Source organism: Arachis stenosperma, chromosome 5 (genome assembly GCF_014773155.1).
Source record: "Arachis stenosperma cultivar V10309 chromosome 5, arast.V10309.gnm1.PFL2, whole genome shotgun sequence".
Classification (NCBI taxonomy): domain Eukaryota; kingdom Viridiplantae; phylum Streptophyta; class Magnoliopsida; order Fabales; family Fabaceae; genus Arachis; species Arachis stenosperma.
This window is the reverse complement of record NC_080381.1, coordinates 131,538,837-131,565,847: the sequence shown is the minus strand read 5'-3', so window position 1 is coordinate 131,565,847 and position 27,011 is coordinate 131,538,837. Positions and strand designations below refer to the sequence as shown.

The following is a 27,011-nucleotide window of genomic DNA, read 5'->3' as shown; positions in this document are numbered from 1 at the left end:
ATTACTTCTTTCTATATATATATATATATATATATATATATATTTATAAGCTTTAGGATTGTCGTAACCTTTTATTAACCTTTGCTTTACAGCATGAGGTAAGGTTTAGGGTAATTAAGGTGTTGCATCGAACATATAATAAAGTTTATAATGAAAAGTCTAGACATATAAGTTTGAGACATAAGTTTGTGAGGCAACTAATAGATGATGGTGTAATTACAATCACTTATGTAAGATCTCAAGAAAACTTAGTAGACCCTTTGACTAAAGATTTGTCAAGGGATAAAATCAAAGAGACTGCTGCTAAAATGGGATTAAAACCTATTATTGCTAAATGATGGAAATCTAACCTTATTCTAGTAGACCACTAGTTTCAAGGTTTAATGGGTAATAACAAGTTATATAGCAATTGGAGCATTAAGATATAGGATGTAGTTCTATTTACAATAAATTAGGAGGGTGAGTTAAAACACTTAATGAAATGATAATATTATTTATTAAAAGATTCCACCTATATGAATATAGGAGTGGTGCCGCTCTAATCGAGAATTTTAGAGATTTTATTCTCGTAAATATTCATAAAATCAGGATGAGCACAAGGCCATATAAGTGCTTAAAATTATAAACTCTTGAACTTGGAAGGTATAAGTAATGTGTGTAATTTTTGGTACTAGTATATAGAGCATAGGTTTAATCGATTAGACACCTATTACTTCGTTAGAACTTTAAAATTTACACTAAAATATGTTTAGTCTTACTGACACATTATTTATGCATATACTTGTATAATATTCGAATTTTGTAAATAGTGGGATATTAAAGGATATTTATAAATTTTATATATATTAATATTAATTTTATTAATAATTAATATTAATATTTAAGTGAGCAATTAAAATCTTAACCAGTTTTGAGTTAGTTAATTATCAACTGGTGATATATTTATATATGTGATGGTTAGTATGTGAAATAATACATTGTGTCTATTCACATAACAACAAATAAAAGGTTGGGACTATTCACACAACAACAAAGGTCACAACCATTCAACATGGTAGGAGACTTCTGGTAATTCATGCAACATAGATATATACATATTCCTTTTACTCAAAACAGACTGAGTAAGAAAATTGTTTATTAAGCTTTATTTTCTTCTTTTTTTAAAGTTCAAGAGAGTTGAAAATTTTTTATTATTATTAATTAAAAAATTTATTAGTTTTATTGTATTTTAAAAGAATATTATCATCAACCCTATAGTAACTAAGTGTGAGAATAAATATCTTTTTAAAAAAAATAATATAATCGTGCCTTAAAACCATAACATAATATAAAATTTTATCATCTTCTCATTTTAATACCCAACAGTTCTATTCCCAATATGAAGAAATGTCAAAAACCAACATAAATTTTGTATAGGTACATAATGATTATTACTATTATCGTTCTTGTTTCGTTAATTTGATTTTCTATTATTTTCATAATAATCTTCCCCTTCATGCAACAATAAATTTACTAGGATATCAAGTTCTTAATGTTCTTCTATTATTTTTACGTAGTTGCTGAAAAGATTATTATGTGTTTATAACACGTAATGGAAGAAAAAAATTCTAAAGATTTATTTTATTTTTAAATTTTATTCGAATAATACAAATTAAATCTAAATATTTTAGTACACTAGTAAAAATAATATTCTCCTTTGATAGTATGAAGATGCTATGTGTATCCATATCAAAATCAACTTTTGCCATAAACTCTTTGATCAATGAATATCTAATCTAAATTGAAAAAATCTCTTTATAACTCTTTGCACACTATAAAATTTTTGTCCAAAAATTATGTTCATATATATTTGTACATGTAGAAATAAAGAAATAAAACTCTTGTTGGTGTATCTCCTTTACTCTTGTCATATATATATATATATATATAGAGTATGTGTATAGGTACATAATGATTATTACTATTATCGTTCTTGTTTCGTTAATTTGATTTTCTATTATTTTCATAATAATCTTCCCCTTCATGCAACAATAAATTTACTAGGATATCAAGTTCTTAATGTTCTTCTATTATTTTTACGTAGTTGCTGAAAAGATTATTATGTGTTTATAACACGTAATGGAAGAAAAAAATTCGAAAGATTTATTTTATTTTTAAATTTTATTCGAATAATACAAATTAAATCTAAATATTTTAGTACACTAGTAAAAATAATATTCTCCTTTGATAGTATGAAGATGCTATGTGTATCCATATCAAAATCAACTTTTGCCATAAACTCTTTGATCAATGAATATCTAATCTAAATTGAAAAAATCTCTTTATAACTCTTTGCACACTATAAAATTCTTGTCCAAAAATTATGCTCATATATATTTGTACATGTAAAAATAAAGAAATAAAATTCTTGTTGGTGTATCTCCTTTACTCTTGTCATATATATATATATATATATATATATATATATATATATATATATATATATATATATATATATAGTATGAGATTTGTTATTTATTTTAAATTTGAATTTCAATTGAAATTTAAATGATATCTTATTTTAAACCTGAATCTTATCTTATCTTATTTTAAATTGAAATCTTACAAATCATATCATATCACAATTCGATTTGAAACAGAATTGACTAGAATCTCATCCAAACATAGAATTCAAATTTAGAAATAGAATAACTAATTATTCTCAATTCTCATCTAATATTCTCAATTATCATATTATTATTATATTTTTTGTGTTAGTAAAGAATATAATAATATTCCATTTGAATTATTTATTTAATCAAATTAAATAATTCCTTAGTAAAGGTCAGAACACTCGTAAGTGTGTGACCTATAGGTTCAACACTAAGAAAATAGTAAATTAGTTATACTAAATTTACTAATCAAGGTTGGCGTCTAGCAACACTCCTTAATGACCCGCTGATAGTATGAAGTAATATGCTTTTACTAGAAACCAGAGAAGAACAAAGTATACTTTCTTCCATATTTTCAGCTCTTGGTTAACCTTTAGAGTATGGTTTAATTGTCAAACTCTAACTTGTTACCATTATTATAATAAACTGTGAATGACTTAAGAAACGCATTTCTTCATTCACTCAATCTCTTTGGCCAAGGTTTTACTTATCTTAGATATTAAAATCATAGAGCTCAAGCTCTTTACCGAGAGTTGACGAAATTTTTATTGACTGATTATTAATTTTACAAGTATTTAAATTATATCCAATACATTCAACTAGTATCCTAGGGAATTAAGTGTCCGAAATCAAAGTATAACAAATACATTGTTAATTATCATGATAGCCGCAGGTCAAAGGAGAAAGTGGGTCCGAGGAGAGAGCAGGATCTTCTTAGTGTGGCGATGGACTTGCTGCACTTGAGATGGTGCAATAGAGTATAGCAGAGCAGAAAAAAGCTTCAGATAAGCAGTGAATAGTGGTATAAGACGAATTTCGTCTCTCGCAGTTGCAACAGATTAGAACCATGTACAACTAGGAGGAGATGGTGAGTGGCTCTGGCAAAAGAGAGAAAACAAAAGAGCCCAGGATCGTCGTCTTCATCAGATGCAACAGAAACAATATTGATTGGAACTCGGATAAAAAAGATTGGGGTTAGCATGTTTGGAATTTTTTTTTGAAGAGGGGAAGGTGGAGAAAGGGTGAGTATGATGGGGTTGCCAGATAGAGTTGGGGATTAACGGCGGCAGGATGCGATGACGAGAGAATTTCCAAGGGAGGAGTAGAGACGGTTTAGATTAAGATTGATGGGGATAGTCGTGGAGGAACTGGAAGAGAGCTTGCTCTTCTTTGTCAGAGAGAAGAGAAAAAAATGGAGGGAAGAGAGGAAGAACATGAACCTTATTAGAGAAGATGAATAAATTTTTCATTTTTTTGGATGTATTTTATTTTATTTTTTAAAATATTTAAAATTTAAAAATATAAATTAAAGTTAGTTAAATTCTAAATTTTAATTTATTCAAAAGATAGCTTTTGTCTAATATTAAAAAAATTAATTTTTTTTGTAAAATTAAATAATAAAATAATTTTTTCATTTTTATTAAATTATAAAAAAAATTTAATAAAAATAATGATATGATATATATTTAAAAAATAATAATAATATAGAAATTATAATCTATATGTATCGTATTTTAATTTGTTTATATTTTTATGGTACCGATAAGTACGAATTTATTATTGTACCCAAATAAATATCTTTTTACGATATTAATCGATAAAGAATAGAAGAAATGTCACCATGACATGAGAGATTTTTATGGGCTAAGAAAATTTTACTTCATAGAATAATAATCTTATTCATTGAATTTGAAAAAAAATAAAAGAAAACATAACAAGAAAGAAAAGAATAGAAAAGGGGTAGAGAATTGAAGGAATGGAGTTAGCTTCAATGATCCTAGTCATCATGCATAATCACAATTAACAATAAAGCTATAAATAAAGGAACATGTTGCAAAAAGCATCATTGGATTATCCGAATTGGGTTGCGGTTTCGGCCAGTTATACTTGCACAGTTGCACCTGTCCATATCGCTGGAAAGTTTTGGTTTTTTAAAAAATACTTGGATTGATCTTGAATTGGCTGTGTGCCAGATGTATAATTAAAATATACGGAACAAAAGAAGCAAACATGGTGGTTGAATTGATATATTGTGCTTATTTGGAGAATAATTTAATTGTGGATTCCCTTATCCCGTATATGTTAACTTATAATAATGGCTTGAACAATGTGTTATTGACCCTTCTCCATCATTATTCACTGCTTGTCTTTTCTTTTTGTATGCAAAACGATTACTACTAATCATGCGCATCCTCTCTCAATTCTTATAATGTCTTTATCTTGAGTGATTTTTTTCCCCTTTAAAGTTGATTCACTCCAAAATGACATTTAAGGTTGATTTATTTAAAAAAGATTTCGTTTTGAAAGGAACAAGTGAAGAAAAAATACCTTTGGGTAAACTTAATTTTGAAGAAACATCTTAGGTGCTTGCCATGTGGGCTGTGGCAGTCAATCACAAAAATATGTTCAAGGATAAAAAAAAAAAAAGACTAAACAAAAAATTATAAATTTAAATGAAATATATAAGGGTATTTGGAAATCTTTTGAAATTAGAATTGATTTAATTTATAAATCAACTTTTTATTTGAAATACCTAAAAAAAGGAAATAATTTAATTTACAAGATGGGTGCTTAGCTCAATCTTACTTTCTAAGATGTTTAAACATAAATATATATTATATAACTCTAATTTGCAATAAGTTATTTATAGAAATATTTTCTAATACTTTAAAATTTGGACACGTCGTTAGTAGAAAATTAATAAAATTTTAAGATTATATTTATTATTTGTTAATCATAAAAATTCAATTTAAAATATAAAACACCAACAGAATTATGACCCAATAATAATTGAGTTCTATCTATCATTGGTTGAACTATATATATATCACTACAATAAATTCGTGGTGAGGTAACTCTTCAAAAATATTAGGTATATAAATGGGTTAAGGATATACCTTGATAAAAGGATAAAATTAATTTGTTTAAAGATTTTCTGTGTTTTTTTTTTAAGTTATTGGTGAGAAAAAAAAATTGAATATACAGAAGTTTAGAAGATATATTTATAATTTTTTTATTAAATTAAAATAAAAAAATTCTAAACCTATCAACATAAAAACCAATCTAATAATTAAATAAACAAAATTAAAATATAAAATTAAATTAAACATTTTAATATTTAAAAATATAAACTAATAACTAATAAATAATACTTAAATTTTTTATATTATGAATATTTAGAGTACGTATCATATTATTTGAAATAAGAGTTATCTTAAGCCAAAAATAATATAGTGTATATAATTATTAACATTCAAAATTATAATAAACCTTTGTTCTGACGAAATTGTATGGTTTAATTAGCTCTAAAATCACTCACTTGCATAAATAACACTCTATGATCTTTTATAGACAATTTATCATAATAAAATGTCGATTTAGTATGACAGTATAATGAGAAAAAAAAAAAGTTGTACTAAAACTTGTAGACAATAGAAGATTTCGGTTTAGATTGGTATTTAACATTTTAGACTTCAACTTGTCACATGATGTTTTTGATCCTTCATCTCACTTTGTAACTTACAAAATTTTCATTGTATAACGGTGGTGTATTATAAGTTGATTTAATTATCAACAATCTCTGAAGCTTTGAATTTAGGGTTGTACATGTATTGGATCTGATATGTAGATTTGTGGTCTTTTATCCAAATCCGATCCAAATACTATAAGAATAAAGTCGATTAACTACCATAAAATAGTCAGAAAATTATCGTTAATCTGACGTAAAATATCATTTGTGATGAATTAGCTATCTTCTAGCAACCAATATTTTTTTCACTAATTACAGGTCGTAGATCTATGAGGCAAACATAACAGTCGCTTATTCATCGAAAAGTTTTTTAGCTACTAAATAGATAGTCGCAAATTCATCACTAAATTAAAAGCTAATTCCATAGAAGAAATAGACCAAAAGGTAGTTGTTAATTACTGATAAACTTTACTATAGTATACTCATAACTAAATTCAAGCTAATTTCATAGACAAAATGGAATGTTTAGTTGACGCTAATTAGTGAGAAATTGTTCTGAACCTAACTTGTCGCAAGTTATTCGGTAATAGGATCACAAATCTATCACCTTTTGTAGCAACTCTATAGCTAATATTTAATTTAAAAACCTTCAATCAAATTTATAGGAATTTTGTCACTAAACCAAAGTTATTATAAATGAGAAAGCAAAGTTATGAAGTAGTCGCTAATTTGCTAGGAAATAATATATAGTGCATTACTTGCAATACTATCTAAACGTCATCGCAAATTCTTTTTAAACTAGTAACAAATCGATAGGTATCTCACAAATGTTTTGGTCATAATAGTCTCTAATTTGTCGCCATCATCAATAGCCAGTATGTTGCTAATCCCCAGAATATTATTTAGAATACCAATTTTGTTATTATACTAAAATAAACATCACTATATTTTTATTTTAATCATGAACTAAAAAATTATTACACATACAAATAAAATTAATTCATTAAAATTATATACGTTTAAAGAAAGTCAAACTATGTTTAAAGAAATTAGGTATTAAAGCTTAAACTAATAATAACCAAGCCTTTAGATTTGATCAAGTGCCTATTCTATCTATTTAATAGTTCTAAAAAATATGACTTAATTATTAAACTAACAAAAAAAAGACTCAGTTACAATATCATGTAAAAGTAAGTATTCAATCACTTCTTTAGAGATGTTCTAATTTGACTGCACAAATGTGATCCTGCTTCTATAAAATCTATTATACATTACACATCTCATTAATTTCACAATGCACATTAAACATTAAAAAAACAAAAAAAATAAAAAATACAAACAACGCCTAAAATTTGGCATTTTATACAATGAAGTAAATGTATTAAATCTCATACTTGCTTTTTCAAAATTATAGGTATCTATATTAGTATCTATATTCAAAAACATAATTGGCTGATTTGTTAAAAAAGATAAAAATATTATTTTTATTATCATCCCTTTCATTTATTATTGTGCACAAAATATAAGGAGAATCATCTATTTTAGTAAATCAGGCATGAGCAAGAAATTGAACAAAAGATAAGTCTAAGCATTAGGTAAATTATTTTTCAAGAAATAATGTTAGTAAATACATTTCATGTTCAATAGAAAATATACCATAATGAGTTTTTTTAGCTTAATGTATAATGATTTACTCACCAAAAGTGTATCATACAAGTTCAATGTAGTAGAATTATTTCTGAGTAAAAATTAAAAAATAGAAAAAAAAAAAGAGAATTTAACCATGAAATATTGAATAATCAACTATATGCTAGAAAAGCTCACAAGGAAGCTTTCTTCTCTTTCCCTAACAAATCAACAAATGATAAGTTCTATTAATACTTTGATGCAAAGGGACTCAACTACAAGTTTGTAATCATGCACTAGTTTCTAATCGTCCAGGCCTCACAAATAATTCAAGCACAAGAAGATTATAAATTACTTAACCAATCAATATATGCTATCAAAAATAACGATTTAAAAAGCCATAAAAATCACTTTCAATAAGCAGAAAAAGAAACAACAAAATTACAATTCTAAAAACAAAATATAAAATGCTTACCCTTAAAATGAGAAGGGTCACATTTCTGTATATTTGTTGAAAAAATTTAAAATGCTTACCCTTAAAATGTCCAGCGAACAATTTCTTTGCAGTTTTGTCCTGTAGAAAATAAGGAGTTAATTGCTATTCCAATAAAATAACCACCAAATTTTTATTAAAACCACACTTTTCCAAGACTCAACCAACCAAACTCCATCAGGATAACTAACATTATGTTTTACCTCTTCTACTTTGACATTCTAGATTGAAAATTTCCATCTAAACATAAGTGATAACATGCACCCAATAAAATATTTAAATAGCAATATATAGATATATATGAACAAATAGTAAGCAAGTGTTCTGCATTCGAATTTCATCTTGTGTATACAATAAGGATCCCACTAGGGAGACAATGGACTATTTGTACAATGTGTACAATGGCTATTGAGTTATGAAATGAACATCCCCTATACTATTTAGAATAACCATCCGAGTACAAGGATAATAAACATCTTCTCGAAAAATTAATTTAATTTTTGGGTTCACCAAGGATCAAACTCTTGATCTTTTGGATCTAGCGCTTTAATACCATGTCATGATACCACTCATCCCAAAAGCTTCAGTTGATGAAAAAATGTATCACTAATGATTATATCTCTAATACTCCATAAACCTCCATTGTACCCATTGTATAAATATTTCATTGGCTCCTCATACTTTTCCATACAATAATTTATTGACTAGCGACACATTATTAAATGAAACTCCGATCCATGGCAGATTAATTTTTGACTTGTCGAATTAGAGAATACCGTAAAAAATCAAAAATAGTAAAGGCATATATAAGATATGCTATTTTGCTAACAAAAAATTAATTTATCAACTGCGAAGTGCAAACTACTAATATGTATAAAATACAATCACAAAAAATATATTTTTTTTTATTAACAACTAGTTGGCAATTAGCAAAATCTCAATTTCGTTGGTAAAATAGGATTTTTGTATATTAAATGGATGACCATTTTAAAATGTTGTATGACATTTTAGTTTAATTTTAATCATTTATGTAAAAAATTTAATAGTTCATATATATTTTGACCCCCATACTTTAATATATAATCATTTTATACATATTCCTCAATATATTTTCATACATAGGTATTGATTACTTTTTGTATCCATGTAGCTTAATTATTAATTTTAAGGTTTTTAAACAAGTAAGCCCGATCTATTTAGATCCAACCTGTCTTAGCCCGTAGGTTATATGGGCTGACTCATTTTTTTTTTGTTTATTGTCTTCAATTTTTTTGTTCAGATCATTTATAGCTACTCAACGATCCTATTCAACTTTTTTGTGTGCTTTTTTTTTAAATGGACAAAATACCAATTTTTGGGGAAAGGGAAAACAATATTTAAGTCAAATGAACGAATTGGTCCGACATATTTGACTGATTTTATTGCTCAAATTAATTCTAGAGCTAATTCAGTTTAATTTTTATTTAATAAATTCCTAAATAATTCTAATTAATAATAAATTTGTACGATAAATCACATGCAAATAAATTCTCATAAAAATTTAATTATCTTATCCATTATATTTTTTCTAAGATATTTTGTGATTGCAAATGATTAACATTATGCCCCTATTTACTAAAATAATTGAATTCTTAAACTTAGTCTTTAAATTATACTAATTTTAAACTTCAAATCAACGTAGCAATAGACTTGCCATGAAGATAACGACAAATTTGCGATCCAATTGCACAAAAAATTTTTTTAAAGAAAAGCTCTTGATTTGAGTTCTTTGTGAGAATTTTGTGATGATATTTGCTACAATATTGTAGCTAATTAGGTATTAAATATTGGCTAGCTAATTAGATACAACTTTAGAAATTTAATTAATCTCTTGTAAAAAATAGCTTTAGATTATTGGGGCCAATTGTGTTGCCTATCATTTCGAATAGCAATTTCTATTATCTTTACCATTAAAAGGTACTTTGAACTTTGAAGGATATATATAGTTCCAAGCAATTTGAGGCATATCTTCATACAACACATACATTTGGACGAATCAAACATTTTGATAAGTTACATTAGAACTTATTTTAAACCAGCATTATAAATAAAAAATAAAAAATATCCATCTTTAACGAATATTTATTTATAATGCTGGTTTTTATAAATAAAAAAAAAATTCATTTTTATAATAAAATAAATATTCATCCTTAACAAATAAACAACAATTAAAATTTTATATAAAATTGTTATATTATATATCAGGCCGGATTAACGCTTTCTATTTTAGGAAAACCCATTTAAAAGAGTCTTTAATATTATCAACTTAATTAGTTGAATAGTTAGTTTAAAAAAATACAATCATCAAACTTGTGAGGAAATATCATAAACTAAATTTAGTAATTTATGAACCAATCAATTTGTTCTAATCATAATTTAATTCACTTAAATTTAATCTACGTTTAACCAACTAATTCACCGGTTTCAAACCTATTCTCATCAAAATGCTACTGCCAAGCATGTGATTAGTATTACTGGATTAAGAGTGATGTTATCTTTGATACCAATCATCATGCAAATTAAGTTTAATTCATAACAATTCTCTCATGCTTTTTTTGCTTACCTAATTACTTGTAATTATACTTTTAAACCCATCTCGTCCTATACTATCTTTCATTGCAAAGAGTGTCTTGAAGAACAAAGTTATTACTTGAAGCCACATAATAATTAGCACACTTGTTGTTTACTTGTTTATGTGCTTATCTTACACTTCCTATTTTCTTTTCCTTTTTTTCCTTTCATATGCAATTCTTAGGCGTTGCTTTGAATCCCATGTGACTTTGGATTAATAGGGAAATAAAAAAGAAATGGTGAGGTCTCAGGGCTATGACAAAATTAGTGTCAAAAGGGGTGTTTGGAGTCCAGAAGAAGATGCAAAGATAGTTGCATTTGTGTCAAAGCATGGACCTAGTAACTGGACTTCTGTCCCAAAAAAAGCGGGTTAGCATTGTTTTAAGAATTCTAGTTAATGGAATTAATTTTATTATTTCTACCTGGCCTTCACTAGTAATGTTGAATTCACTATTTGTCAACTAGATTTATTGACTGTTTAATAGACTAATAGTAATTAATAACATAGCAGTGTGGGATTTGGTTTATCATGGTAATAAGTTCTCATCATTTTCCTAATTCGAATTTTGGAAATGCAAAAAATTATGGTTTGAAGAGAACCTTTTCTGCAAATTTTAATGAGTCAATTAGGATTATTCTTGTTCTTGGTAATAAGTTTCAATGAACATGTGATTTCTTGTAGATGGCTAGTAACATTTTTTTTTTCATTTTATTTGTTGGATGTGAAAGGATGCTTATCTAATGAACAATATATAATTATTAATTGATAGTTTACCAGCTGCGTGTTTTGGAACTCCAGTAGGATTGTCTAAAATGAATTATATAGAACAAAACTTCACAATTAACTGTAATGTCAAATTGATTATAATAATAATACCCTTAACTTTAATTGATTATGGTTGCAAAATCAATTTTCTAATATGCAAACGTTTTTGTAGAATATATTGCTGAGATTTGAAATCTTCTTAATTATACGTGTTGCATTTGGGGCCATTATTGACGCAGGGCTCAAGAGGTGTGGAAAGAGTTGCAGGTTCCGGTGGACTAATTATCTCAGACCTGATCTTAAGCAAGACACGTTTACATCCCAGGAAGAAGATCTAATCATTAAGCTTCACGCAGCCATAGGAAGCAGGTGAATATTGTTGGTTAATCATTCTTCTATATATAAGTCTTGCTTTAGCTAGTTGATTATTTTGTGAACTCATTTATAATATATATACTTTTTTTCGTGTTATCTTGTTGAATATATAAAAAAAAAAAAGGAACTGAAATCTGATTTCTATATATGAAAAGCATTGAGATCTCATTTCTATTCGGTTAAAACTTTGTTACTGTGTGTATGATAGGACACGATACGGGACACAAAGAGACACAAATTTTAAATTTTTATAAGATATCAGGACACGGTATATATATATAAAATATAAAATATTTTTAGATAAATTATAATGATATTTTAGTATTTTATTGATATTAAAATATAAATTATTTTTTAAATTATTTTTAATATTTTTTTAATTATATAAAGTGTTTAAAATGTATTTTGTTTTAATAATTAATAATATATATTATTTCTAAACTCATTTTAAAATATATGTTAAGAATAAGACTGAACAAGCTTATATGTAATAATATTTAGGTATGTTTAAACGAATTCGATAAAAAAAATTTATTTTTTATTAAGACACAATTAAACACAAAAGACGCGTCCTTATTGTCAAGTAACTTTCTAACTTAAGCCAATCTCTTGTTAATCTTGATTGGTATTTTATTGTTCTAGATGTTACCACTTTGTGTCATACTCATACATAATGTTAAATAGATCATGTCTTTGTATTTGACCCACCCAACAAATTTTGGGTGTTTGGGTGCACTAAGTTGTAAGAAAACGCCAACATTCCTCCATGTATTTACACCGGCGGCTAGTATTTACATCAAATGCTTATTTTGCCCCATTTATAGTGTTGATCACCAGCAGTATTGTCTATATCTTGGGAGAGGAGCAGTAGCATTCCATTGAAGAACACCAAGAAAACATGTTGGTCCCATATACATCTAAGATAAATATAATGAAAACCCACATTAATTTTTCTCTCATTTTATGTTTCTACACTCTGCACTGGAGCAATCACCGTATTATTACACATATTTCCCTCCTAGTATAAAGATATAAAACTGCACCTTAGTTTTGTATAATTATTAATGTAGCTGTCTACGTGTCTTGTTAATGTATCACAGGTGGTTCATAATAGCCCAGCAACTCCCTGGGAGAACAGACAATGATGTGAAGAACTACTGGAACACAAAGTTGAAAAAGAAGCTCTCTCAAATGGGAATAGACCCTGTTACTCATAAGCCATTCTCAAAGCTAATTGCTGATTATGGAAACATTGAGGGTTCTCATAGCCAAAAACCAACTAACCAAACTAGCTTTATCAACAACAAAGACTTAAAAAGAAGTTCAATTCTCTTAAATCCAGAGCCATACCAAACCCTGAAACCACAGGGGATTATATCTAGAATCACTAATAATAATAATAGCCAACAACAAACCCTGCAAATGGAACCAATTACTGATAAGACTAATCTTTCATTTAACTCCTTAACGGATCTTACAATGATGCCAACGGTGATAGGTTCAAGAGATTGTGGCATAATGACTGAGAATGAGACCATTACTTCTTCGTCTTCTTCAAGTTGTTCCACTCCAGATCAAGACGCCTCGCCGGTGGCATCACATTTCCGTTGGAATGACTTCCTTCTAGAAGACGCCTTTGTGCCAACTGCCGATAACAATGATCAAGAAATGGTGAAGGCTGGTTTCTTGTCAAAGGAGTTACTTGTATGCCGAATTGAGAATGTGTCCCGACAAAGTTGGAACAACAAAGAAGCAAGGTCACAACATGAAGCAATAAGCAATGACTTTCAGCTCTCGTCATCATCGACGTCATCATCTTCCTATGAAACTTCGTTTGTAGAAGCCATGCTTGATCAAGAAAATGAGATGTTTCTGAACTTTCCTCACCTAATGGAGGAACCATCCCACTACTAAGCTTATATTTAATTTCTTCGTAACAAAAGTTTGCGGATAACGGTCTTTTATTTGCCAAAGCATCAGCTGACCAATTTCATATTATTAACTTATATGTGTGAAATTCAGAATTTTCTTCTCTAACAATGTTCACCATACTATAGGAAATAGGAAATTTATAATAAATATGGGAAGATACTTCGAACCCCTATCCTACATGATAGGGTGACTAAAGGGGATCTCCAATTCATCTTTCATATGATAAGGAACAAGCTGTAATGGTCCTCTCGCTTGCAAGTAGTAGGATTGCTCTAGCCTAGTCTTCTTTCTCAACCATTGTTGGTTAATATAACTGATTCTCAGCTTGCTCTTAAGATATCTTTTATGGTGCTTAAATTTCACGCCTAGAATTTAGCCAAATTAGACACAATTTTTATAGGTGTCAAAGAGTTCCCCTACTTTCAATTTGTTAAATTAATTACCATGGTTAGTTGGAGTTTGTAAACTATAGTTAGATGTAAGAGTAAGATTTAGCTTGTATATAAACAACACTCTACAAAATGTCTGATCTCAATCAAGCTAATTTCACATTCTCTAACTTGCTGCTTCTTTGCTGGAGCTCCAAATTCTGTACGAGTTAAGAAGAATTTGTCATGGTGCAGTGAGAATGGAGAAGAGAAAGAGCGATTATTAAGACCTTGTGTAGTCATTCATCAATCGCAAGGTTGAGTCGTGAGTTTGACGAGTTTAAAGAATTAAGTATCCATTAATGAGGATACCTTCAAATGTAAATATGAAAAATCTAGCTTCTCTAACGAATTCACAAAATCATATCGTCTTAGCAGTAGTGTGTTTGATGAGTAGTTAGTTGATGAACATTCAAGCTCAAGCCTTAATATCGAAGTTAATTAGTCCACTCCAAGATCCCACCAGTCCCTACTTTCTGCATCCAAGCGAAAATTCAAGTATATCTTTAACACCTTTTCCACTTAGAACTATCACACATGGGCAAGATTTGCATGGTTATTTGTTAAATTGAAGAACAAGACGATTTTTATTGATGAATTGGCGAACAAACCTGTTACAGGTGATGAAATGTTTGAACCCTGATGCAACACTTTCTTGACTTCATGATTCATTGAGTTCTGAAATTCTGCATAGTGTTAGGTGGTGCAATGTTGCCTCAGCTCTTTGGAGGGATCTTAGACACAGGTTCTACCAAGGTGATTTGTTTAGGATAGCTAAGTTGGAGGAAGAATTGCTTGTATCCAAGTAAGGAGATTTATTTGTTAGTGTTTTTTACAAAGCTTAAGAGTTGCAAAAGGATCCTTGTTCATGCAGGTTTAGAGTGGTTAGAGAGTATTAGAAACAAGCACACTTAAGATTTTTAAGAAGCTTGAATGAACAGTATAGAAGTGCGCGCTCTTAGGTCATGCCAATACTATTTTAAATCTAAACTCAAATATCCAAACAAAAACCACCACATCCAAGCCACCAATAGTCAGTTTCTCATCCTCAGTCACCTCCCTCGATTTTTAGTATCCCCCTGAGGTTGGAAACTCATTAACATGAATTGCTTTATTTGTACTAATAAATTGATAATAGCATCGAAAGAGAGACAACAAAATGAATCCAAGCAAAAGTCAAGAGAGCAACAATATACATCCTTTTTTTATATAAATATAGTATATGGCGTGGATTTCTTTATATAATTATATTAGCACAAGAGTGCAATATTAAACGAACTATTCCTCTCTTTGGTTAAGATGTATGTACCTTAAAACAATAAAGCAAAGGATCCAAAGGAAAAAGAAGAATGATCATTCACCTTGTATTTATCAAAATTTAAAAATTTAACATAATTTTATATATTAATAAATAATTAATTATCTAACTTTATTTTTATATTCATATCTATTATATTTTTATTAAATTTAAAAAATTATTTTATCAAACATAATAATTATTAGAAGTAAGTATTGTTTTGGTCCCTAATATTTAGGGTCAGAATCGAAACCGTTTCTAACGTAATTTTTTATTTAGAATCGTCCTTAACATTTTTTTCGTATTAAAATCTTCCTTTTTAATAAAATTTAAATTTTATTACTAAATTATCTTTATTCTAATAAAAAAAATTTAAAAAGAAAAAAAAAGAACATGGGGGAAAGGACAAGGAAAAAGATGGAGGGCGGAGGGGGAAAGGAGGAAAAGGAGAGGGGGAAGGGGAAGGGGGATGGTGCCAGCAAAGAGCCGCCATCGCCGTCGGGAATTACAAGAGAGAGGAGGCGCGAGCCACTGCCACTGCTGACCTCGTCACTGACCTCGCCGCCTAGCCGCCTCGTTATAGTTGCTGTTGCACCTTTCCGTTTCTGCTTCTGCTTCTTGCTTCTGCTTCTGCTTCTTGCTTCAGCTTCTGCCTTTTGTTTCGGTCTCTTGATCTTCTGCTTGAGTTTTTGCTTCTACTTCTGCTTCTACGTTTGTTTTTTCTGCTTCTATTTCTATTTTTGCTTCTAATTCTGATTTTGATTTGTTATTTTTTTTATTTTATTGTTGTTGTGTGTTGATTTTGTTGTTGAATTTGATGTTGTTATTTCTGAATTCGAATAATGTGTTATTATTGGTGTTCTTGAATCTGATTATTAGTATTTAATGGCAGTAAGGGAGGTGCTGGTGATGGTGGAGAGTATTTTTGTCCGTAAAAAGTTAAAAGAACGATTTTAATACGAAAAAACATTAAAGACTATTTTAAATAAAAAATTATGTTAGGAACGATTCGATTTATACCTAAACGTTAGGAACCAAAACAATACTTACCCCTTATTATTACAACTTATGTTTATTAAAAGTAATTTTAATTTGATTTATCAAACACAAATGCAAACAAATTTTAAAAGGTTATTTTAGACGTTAATATTAATAAAAAAAATTTAAAAATAAAAATGTTATCAAGCTAAATCTATATATAAAGGTAAGCCTCGAACAAAAGAATGGGACAAACAAAAGAAACTAGAGTGTCGAATTGTGGGATTAAAGCACGAGTTTAAATAAAAAAACTATGAACAATAATTTAAAAAAATAAGTCATATGAACAATTTTCTATATTACCTCAATATTTTATACTTACTACATGAATTTATTGGAAGTAATATATGTATTAATATCACATATTTCTTAAGATAAATAACAACGTACAATAAATTAAAATTTAATGAAAATTCGTTAATTTGGTGAAAATTTTTAAAAATTGGAACCATGCATATGTGTATCAATTAAAAAAATTGAAAACGACTCAATTAAAATTCTGGTTTTTTGAATAATAAAATTATATGTACCCGTGTCCTACACGGATAATATATAAAAATATAAAAAATTAAATATTTAAAAAACACACATAGTATTTATTATAATAAAAATTTTATAAAATTAATTAAATTCAATAGTTAATTTAATTTTAATATTAAAAATAATGAATAATTATTTTACTTGGTTCATCTAAGGCCATGTTAAAAATTGGTTGCGCAGAAATTCTGAGAAAATTTCTAATAACAGTCTTCTTTGAATAGAATTACAAGTTATATGGTGTGATTTAATTTTAGTAAGGGATTAGCAAACTACTCAGATTGTGGGTGAGGCAAATTCTAGAAAAAAAAAATTTCTTGGTGAATAATTGAAAAACACCTGACCTCATGCGCATTTGTATTTACTATTTAATAAAAGGATAAAGTATATTTTTTGTTCTTGAAGTTTACTAAAAATTTTAAAAATATCCATAAATTTTAATTTATTTCAATTTTATTTTTAATATTTTCGATTTACATCAATTTTATTCTTATTTTTAAATTTTTTTGTCAAATTATGATCAACATTAATTTTTTCCAATAACACCCCAAACCTCCTCTCAAACGAAGCTCTCTTCCCCCAAAAAAACAAAACCCTAGCAGTAGCCTCCACCGCCATGGCAAGGAGGGCTGTCTCCCACCGTCTGTCGCACCGTTGTCGTTCATGAGCTCTCCAACCTCTGTTCACTCCAACTCCTCTCAACTCTCACTCTCACAAGAAACCCTAGCTTACAGTAGCTTCCGTCCTCGTCTGGTCGTCGTCGTCGTGCTCCAAGTCTTCAACTCCTCTCCTCATTCACCAATCGCAGCTTCTTTCTCATTCTCCGAAAAACAGCTGCAGCGGCAAGAGGAAGAGGAGGAAGGCGCCAGAGAGTTTAATGTAACAGGAATGGAAGTGATGTCCTCACTCTCATTCACTCTCTCTTCCAATTCTGCACCAAATTGGTTTTTTCATTTTCCCCTAACAGTAACAACTCACACCTCAAAGTCTCTTCTTTTCTCTTTTGTTTATCTCCATTCTATCCAATTCTTTTCATTCTTTGCAGGATTCTTTTTCCAACAACTTCACTTTCAAAACTTCACCTAGGGTTCCACTTTGCTCTGCCTCTTAGGTTAGCTTCAACTTTATGATGCTCTAGTTCTTTACACATCCATTTGTTCCTACGTTTCTTTGTATCTCTAGTAAATTGCAGCAGAAAGACACAAAAAGAAAAAATAAAATAAAAACTGAATTTGTGATTGGTAGCAGTTGGTGGAATAAACAATTTGTGGAAATTATACTTGGGAATTTGGAATATGAGTTCATTGGAAATGAACTGGTTAACAATGTACATGATTTTAAAAGAGATTAGAAGATTCACACACTTAACAAGCGATGGTTCAGTCATAGACTGAAGGAAGAGTTTGTGGTGCTTCATTGCTTGTTTAAGAACTAATCTTAGTGTGCACTGAGCCATTGAAAACAAAAAAATGCTTTCTGACCTAGGAGTTACGAATATTAATGTACAAGTTGTCTATCATTATGTTTCTAGTATTTGTCTGGTTGTAAAGTATGGAAGCAAAAATGTGGTTCACTAGGGTAATAAGAATAGTCTCATAACTTGGATTATATGAGACAATTGATTTTCGAGTGTTGTTTTGTTTTTGTTTTAAGGTCCTGTTTTGTGTTCAATTTTCATTTTGTAAGAAACTGTTTGAGGTATATAAGATTTAAGAAGGAAGACTGTACCAACAGCTATTCTGTTGATTGATTCTAGTCCCCCACAAGCTTGAACATAGAATAAAATTGAAGAAAGAAACCCTTCATTATTTGATCATTGGTCTGTTTCTGGCATTGCATATTATTATAGTTTGTTTGTTTGTTTATTCATTAAACTTTCATAGAACAAATTGTTTATGATTCCCTTTTGTCTAGAATAAATTATTACTATTTGAGCATGCAAATACTTTATTTTAATTACTGAGACTTCCTTTATTTACATTGGCAACGTTGTTGAAGTAAAAAAATGCAGTGCCATGAGTGTTGAAAAGTTGTAAAAAATTAAAAAGAATTTTTAATAATAATATAACAAGTAACTAATTAAACCCTTTTTTTATTAATACATACCCCTATCCTTTGAACATTAAAAGATATTAAACTTTGCAATATAATATGCTTCTGACCTAATGCCAATTGATCCACTTATTCATATTTTATTTATTATTTTATTATAAAACGGTTATTCCGATTGGACCGACCAATAAATCAATAAACCAGTAACTAAAACAGTTCGATGATCAATCCGATTTTCAAAACCTTGATAATAATAATAGTTAAAATATTAATATATGTTATTGATCCATGTATGTGTGCTTTTAATGAATAATTAAATTTAGAATAGTTATTAATGGTTATTAAGAGTTATTATTAATACTAAATTTGGAATTATTTTAATAAGTTAGTTATTAATAATAAAAAAATTATTATTAATATGTTAGAATTGTTTAGAAAGTTATTAATCTTTTTAGTTATGTACATAGTTAGTTTTTAAATTTTATTAGTTATATATTTATTAGTATATTTGTTATAATTAAGTTTTTATGGATATTTATTATTGATGTGAAATTTGGCTACGTTATGTAGGGTTCACGGATGTTGACGTGTAACCACTTATTGTCACCGGATTCGTACAATTTTATTGTGGAGGGGCATATACGAAAGATGGCATTCCGATACGCATACATTTTACCTTCCGGTTGGTGAGTGTGTCGTCACATTAGAAGACGTGGCTGTGATACTTGGTCTTTCGATTAATGGTCTTCCAGTTAAAGGAGTGACAGTAAGTAGTTTCGATGCCCTAGAAGTTGAATGCTGATCAGTTTGGGGTGGCACCTAGGAAGGCGGATTGCAGAGATAATTTTATAAAGTTGACGTGGTTATAGAATCTGAAAGACCGTTTAGTCTTAAATGATGAAATTAAAATTCAAAAGTACGTAAAGTGCCACATCATGTTGTTATTCAGGACGATCCTGTTTAGAGACAAGTATGGGACAGCGGCACACTAGAAATTTTTTCCTTTGCTGCGGGACTTGACTATTATCAATGAATTCAGTTGGTGATCGGCTTGCCTGGCACACTTGTTATAGATCTCTTTGTAGTGCATCTCATTTTCGACTATAAGGAAGTCGATGGTCCACTAACACTTTTGCTAATTTGGGCATGGATCCATTTACCATTCTTGTGTCGATTCCTGTCAATCGTTGACTTTTTTCACTTACAAACAGGTAAAATTATCTAAGAACAACTTCAGCTATGTGCTATCACCGTATCTTAATGTTTTAATTTAGGGTTTGTTAACAAAATAAATGATATCTGGTGGCATAATTGGGAATGTACTGACTGACCATGTAGATTTCATTCTCTTGCTCACTTTAAGAGGTCGTTAGATGAACTACAAGAAGGACAAGTATGTTTTCATGATACAAGTCTCTGTGTTTGGTATGACCTTGTTATTAACAAGTGCTTATTTATGTGTTTCTATTATGTATACAGTTTGTGTGGGAGGCTTATGGTGTTGGTCTAATTGAGCCAGACGTGATTCTGGTAGACATCCGTCAGCATTCAATAGTGTAGAGTGCTTTAGTACCGTTGATATCATTTGAATGCATTAAGTGATATGCAACTGACAGGTATAGGCGACAGTTTGGTTTAATCCAAGGCATTCCTCATCAAGAACGGAATCTAGACCGAGCACACGAGGAATTCCTGAATAACCCTAAAAATCTTGACTGGTCCTCCGAATATTCATTCTAGGTATTGCAATGGATGAACTGGTTTAGTCATGTTCTTGCTGATCTTTCCGTGCAGGCACTGCATCCCCTAGAGCTTTACATGTACTAGTACTGCAGAAAATATGGCCACCACTTGAACTTGTCAATTCTTATGGAGTAGGATAACTAAGAGGACAATTCGGTAGGTAATAATGAGAATTAAGTGCCACAGACACCTTCACCACCACAGTCACCCCCCACCACCACCGCCACCGCCACCCCCCTTCCAAAACCACAACAACAAGCCATAATAACACAAGAACCAGCTCAGCATTCCTCGAATCCATATATTCCTCAAACATATTACATACCGCAGTCATACCCATTAGATCAGTAATATTGGAGTGTTCCACAGTTTGACACAGGAGATGGAGCTTCATTTAGTCAGCTACTTGGGTTCATGGCTTCATACCAAGGCCAATCACAATCTAGCCATCCGCCTGGTGTGATTCTGGGTAAGTATTCTTTGGACTCGAGAAGTCGACAATGCCTAGGAGCATACAACATTCGAGTGTCCATCTCATTCAAGAAGCATGTCATCCTTGGGCGACCTTTGGTAACTCGTCTGAGGAACGGATTTGGTACAAATCGAGGTCTGTGGTAAGTAGGCCATGTTGCGGGATTCCCTAGAGGCCTAAACCTAGCTCTGTATACTTTTCGAATTTGGTCCATCTTATAAACTTCATGAACATACATTTTCCAATCTAGCCGCTGATTCGCACAACATACAAATACATGTCGACATGGAATCCGGTCCACTTAAAATTCGCCATAGTCACAACGTTGACGACGTAAGTCAACATTGTACTCCATCCCACTAGGCAACTCACGCACTTCAAAAACCTAGCTTGTCGAAATAATTAACCTGTATGTCCTCTTATGCACGTTGGTTTGCATGCAATTTTGAGGTCACAAGCTCAAAAAAATATGACTAGCATTAATGTGAGCCTTAGCCTCGGCTCTTTTCTTGGTAAACAACTCATTAAGTCTGTAAAAAGTTGCCTTTACTAGTGCAGTTACAGGGAGATTGTACACCCCTTTCAAGATTGAATGGATACAGTCCACCAGATTCGTTGTCATATGATCCCATTGTTAACCACCGTTGAATGCTAACACATACTGTTCACGTGGAGTACGGTTTAAAACCAGTTGGTGTAAGCCTCACCCCTTTCTCGTAAACGTTGATAACGCATCTCGTATTCACGCACCGTCCTCAAATATCCTACAATATAATACAGACATGCACAAGTATCACGTGTAAATGAGATTAATAACAATTGCAACTCTAACAACAACAAAGTTCAATATATTCATATTTACCTATGTTGACAATGAGCTTTTGCAAGTACGGTGCCTTGAACTTTTTCAAGAAGTTCGACTCTATACGCCTGATGCAGAACATGTGAAAAGCTCTAGGAGGCGACCAAGCTCCGTTACTACGGGAAATAATTGAACTGATGGAGTCGTGTCGGTTAGAGATAAGTCTAACACCATCCCGAGTCACCACATGTTGTCGCGAGTTACTGAGAAAAAAGTGTCACGCATCAGAAGTCTCTCCCTCTACGATCGCAAATGCAATAAGCATGATGTTGTTGTTACCATCCTGTGAAACTGCAACTAACAGACAACCTTTATATTTTCCATACAAATGTGTCTCATCTACCTGGACAGATGGTTTATAATGTCTGAATGCTCTAATGCAAGAGTAATAACTCCAGAAGATTTGATGTAATATTCGAATATCAGTAACCAAGTCATCACCCTGATATGCAGGAATAGTTTCAAAGTGGTCGGCAGCTGATGGCTCCTTGTGACAAATGGCCTCAAACTATATTGGCAAAACTTTCATACGATGTTTTCCAACCTCTGAATATTTTTTTCACCTCCTTTTACTTTGCCAACCATACTTTGCGATAACAGATAGTGTAATTGAACTTCGACTATACTTCCACAATAACTGATTTCACCTTTATCGAGGGGTCAGTCTCTACCAACAGTTTTATTGCTTCTGCAATTGTGTTAGAATACAACTTCGAATGGTCTTGAGAAATGGTGGCTCTGGTACAAGTGTGATTACCAAAATACGTCCTTATAATCCAACAGGACTTTCTGCAGATCATGCTAACCCTGATCAGTCAATCACAACCTAATCCATACTGTGTACACCTGGCATAAAATGTTATAGTCTATACCTCTGTGGATGGTATAATCTTTCATCAACATGATGACAGCTTCCCTAGAACTAAATTCTATTCCCACGGTAAATTTACCATCCACCACAACAAAGAGTTCTACTACAACGACACCATGCGATAAATATTTAATAAATAAATATTAAATAAGTGAAATTTGTCGATAAATTATATATTATTATGAACTTATCTTATATTTATACACATCCGGAATAAATATTCACTAAATTAATATAAATATATACATATATTTATTTAGAATCTTGTAATGTTCTCAATTTCAATGAAATAAATAATAAATACGTAAATATATAAATAAATACTAATTAATATTAACTAAATAAATAATAAAAACAACCTTATTTTAAATTTAACTAAATAAAGACATAAACAAATGCTAATTAATTATATTTTCATATGTCACGTAACTAATTAATCCATTAATAATATAATAAACAATAAAATTTTAAGGGCAAATATTCAAATTGCGTACCTGCATTCATATATTTAGGAAACTTTGGTGTATGCATAGCCTCCAAATCCAATGCGCGCATCAAAGATGGCTCCTCAAACGGATGTTGGTTTGCTAGTGTCACATCTGCCTCCATATTGCCGTCAGCTTGATCTTCGTCTCCATTTGGACCAACGACCTCGTAGTTGCTTTCAAACTCTTCTTCACTGTCATTATTGTAATCTTCTCGTTCAATATTTCGATCAGCTTCAGATTGTTCTAACTCAATATACAACTCAATGAACAACATCTGGGAGCAACTTTCAATATACATTGAAAATATCTCTTGCATGCTCGCTTCATCAGTTATATATTTGGTTTGAAATTGAACGAATCCGCCAAATACTGATATAGGATACCTATATGAAATACATGACATTTGAGAATCTATCTTCTCATAAATCACACCTTTTAGTTCTTCAAATGAGACTGTGAATAGAATAACAATATCTAACGGATTCTCACATACAAGTTTCATTCCTTCAGATGTTTGTAACAAAATCTGACCAAAATAATACACTTTTAATACAACTCTATCATCTATTTTTTTTCCTCACTTAAAAATGAATTTTAATGCTGTAATATTTTGAACAGAGACAAAAATCCAACCACAAGAATAGGGAACACTCGGGGGCTGAGGAAAGAAGACTCAGTGAAGAAGAAGAGAGATCTTGGCAACTAGGTAATGGGCTGAACGTGTGTGTGTGTGTATATATATATATAAGTAAAGAAATCGGTTGGTCCGATTTTCATTCAACAATTTAAATGATTTTTTTAAAACAAATCGGACGGTCTGATTTGATACATCAACGATTAATTTTTTAATATGCCTGTAATCGGACGGTCCGATTACTCTCATGCAAATTCAAAATTTCAATTTCACACAAATTGAACCGTCCGATTTGTGTTCCTATTTTCACCATCAAATAAATCAGACGGTTCAATTTCTTCTACGTTAATTTTAAAACCCAGCCGCCACATCTGTGTCTAACACACCCAACCTTCATAACCAAGCACAACTCACATAAAATTTTCATATAAAAAAATGAGCCTCAAAATGTATTTACAGTTATTGAACTAATTTTTTATTTTATCAACAACTTATGTTTTTTCTAATGAATCACTAATATTATATATATTGCTTGTTACACGACATTGTCTTTGCGTACCTTTTAATGGTTTAGTTTTAAGCAACTCATTTGAGTTTAAAGTTGTGTATTTAATTTTCATAATCCTTATTTTTTTATTTTAATAAAAAATTTAAATTACTTTTTGTAATCTTTGCTTTATGAATTTTGTACTATTAATACATTGATAATCTTTTTTTTGAATACTAAAAAAATATTCGATTTAAATTTATTCTCATTGATTGTTGTTAATTTGTCATCTTATTAAAAATAAAATAATTACTAAAATTATTGAGTTAATACTCAAATTGGTCCACAAAAGTTACATTCGCATCTCAAACTAATTTTTAAAGTTTCAATTTGCTCAATTTAATTCTTAGAATTGACATTCATGACTCATTAATTTCTCAAATATTTTTCTTTACAGCATGTTGACATGACATATAGATATGACATACTGATTTGGACCATCAATGTCACGTGTTAGAAAATGGTTCAATCATATGTAATCGGATGATGACATGTCAGTTAGTGATACATGGTATATTAATGTGGACAATTATGTTAAGTGAGTAATTGTTCATATGTTGCTTTATGATTTACCTATGTTTCAATGACATGCCATCATTGTAAGCGACTCATATTTAATTTCTAAATTTGCTAAACTAGTCAATTTAGTATTTAAACTTAAAAGTTGTGAGCTAAAGTGGTCACTTCACAAATATGTAAACAATAAAAAAAAAATTTAATATATTTAAAAATATTAAGAATTTCGATTCGTTTAACAAAATTTAGGAATTAAATTAAGCCACTTTTAATTATGTCATTTAGTAACACCTGAACAAATGATAATTAAAGTGTCATGTGGATAAACTGTATTCTACCATGTTGCACCACTGTCCATGTTGATATGCCACATGTCACTATTAACATGTTATCATCCCATTAAGTATGATCAAATCATGCTCTAATATGTGGCACTAGAGATCCACATCAATATATCATGTTAGCACGCTATTAATGAAAAATATTCGAGGGGCTAACGTGAGTGACAGAAGTCAACTTTAGAATTAAATTAAGAAAATTAAAACTTTAGATCAAATCCAAAGTATTAGCTCAACATTATTTGATAACTTTATTAATTAATCAAGAAATATAAAAATAGGGTTGAACAAAAAACAAAAAAAATGAGAGAAAAACAAGAGCTAAAATAGTAAGAGCAATAAAAATGATAATTTTTATAATTTTATTTGGTCATCTATATATAAAAGACCAAAAGACCATAACTATCTAACCAAATCAATTTGTATTTATTGTATTCAATTTGGATAAGTAAAAATTATCTTATTCTAATTTAGTTCTAAATTCACTTTATTTGAATTTGATTTAATTATTAATTAAAAATATCTTAATTGTCTATTTTATTCGTAGATTTATTTTTTAATGTCTAATAAATTAATCAAATTAATTAAGTAATACACATAATTAGTATAATTGATTTGGTTTAATAAACTAAAAGAAATAAATTAAAAAAATACTTAGGGGTAGAACTAGCATAAAATTTGAGGAGGGCCCAAAGTTTAATATTTGAATATAAAGAAATTAAAAAAATTAAGGGGGCTAAATCAGATTTATATATAGTTTAAAAGAAAAAATTGAGCCTCCTTGAGACATGAGAGGCTTACTCTCAAAACCTTTTTCTTTCTTCTTTTGTGTTCTTCTTTTTCTTTGCATTGTGCTCAACTCTTTCTTCTTCCTTCACTTTCAATTTTTTCTCTTTCTTCTTCCTTCTCTTTCAATTTTCTCTGCATTGTGCTGGACACATTCGCTTTTTCTACATTCTGTTCAGAAGTATGTAATGCTTGTAAAATCAGATCTAAATTCTCGTTAAATACACAAATCTTTGGTGATTATGAAAGATTGTAGTTTAAATGAGTTAAATCAGTGCGAATTGGATGTTTTTTCTGTATCGAACATAATTGAGGAGTTAGGAATGACTTTTTTCTGCATTGAATGATTCTATATATTTAATGATTCTGACAAATTAGTGTGAGCTACGAGGGTATTAGCTTCTATATTCGATATTTATGTGCCATTTGTATATATTTTTGGTTTTTTTGGTTCTTGATTTTGGTTATTTATGATGATCT

General features: G+C 29.8%; 1 protein-coding gene and 1 long non-coding RNA gene across 2 annotated transcripts; both read left to right on the top strand.

Moving 5' to 3' along the window:
- Positions 1 to 11,085: 11,085 nt before the first annotated feature.
- Positions 11,086 to 13,904, top strand: LOC130981424 (transcription factor MYB35-like). Its single transcript, XM_057905025.1, has 3 exons — positions 11,086 to 11,218; positions 11,855 to 11,984; positions 13,091 to 13,904. Exons 1-3 carry the CDS (start codon positions 11,086 to 11,088, stop codon positions 13,902 to 13,904), a joined length of 1,077 nt encoding a protein of 358 aa, XP_057761008.1.
- Positions 13,905 to 17,768: 3,864 nt separating this feature from the next.
- On the top strand, positions 17,769 to 21,223 carry LOC130979951 (uncharacterized). Its single transcript, XR_009086822.1, has 3 exons — positions 17,769 to 18,188; positions 18,268 to 18,333; positions 19,845 to 21,223. It is a non-coding gene; the product is annotated as an uncharacterized LOC130979951 (long non-coding RNA).
- The last annotated feature ends 5,788 nt before the right edge of the window (positions 21,224 to 27,011 follow it).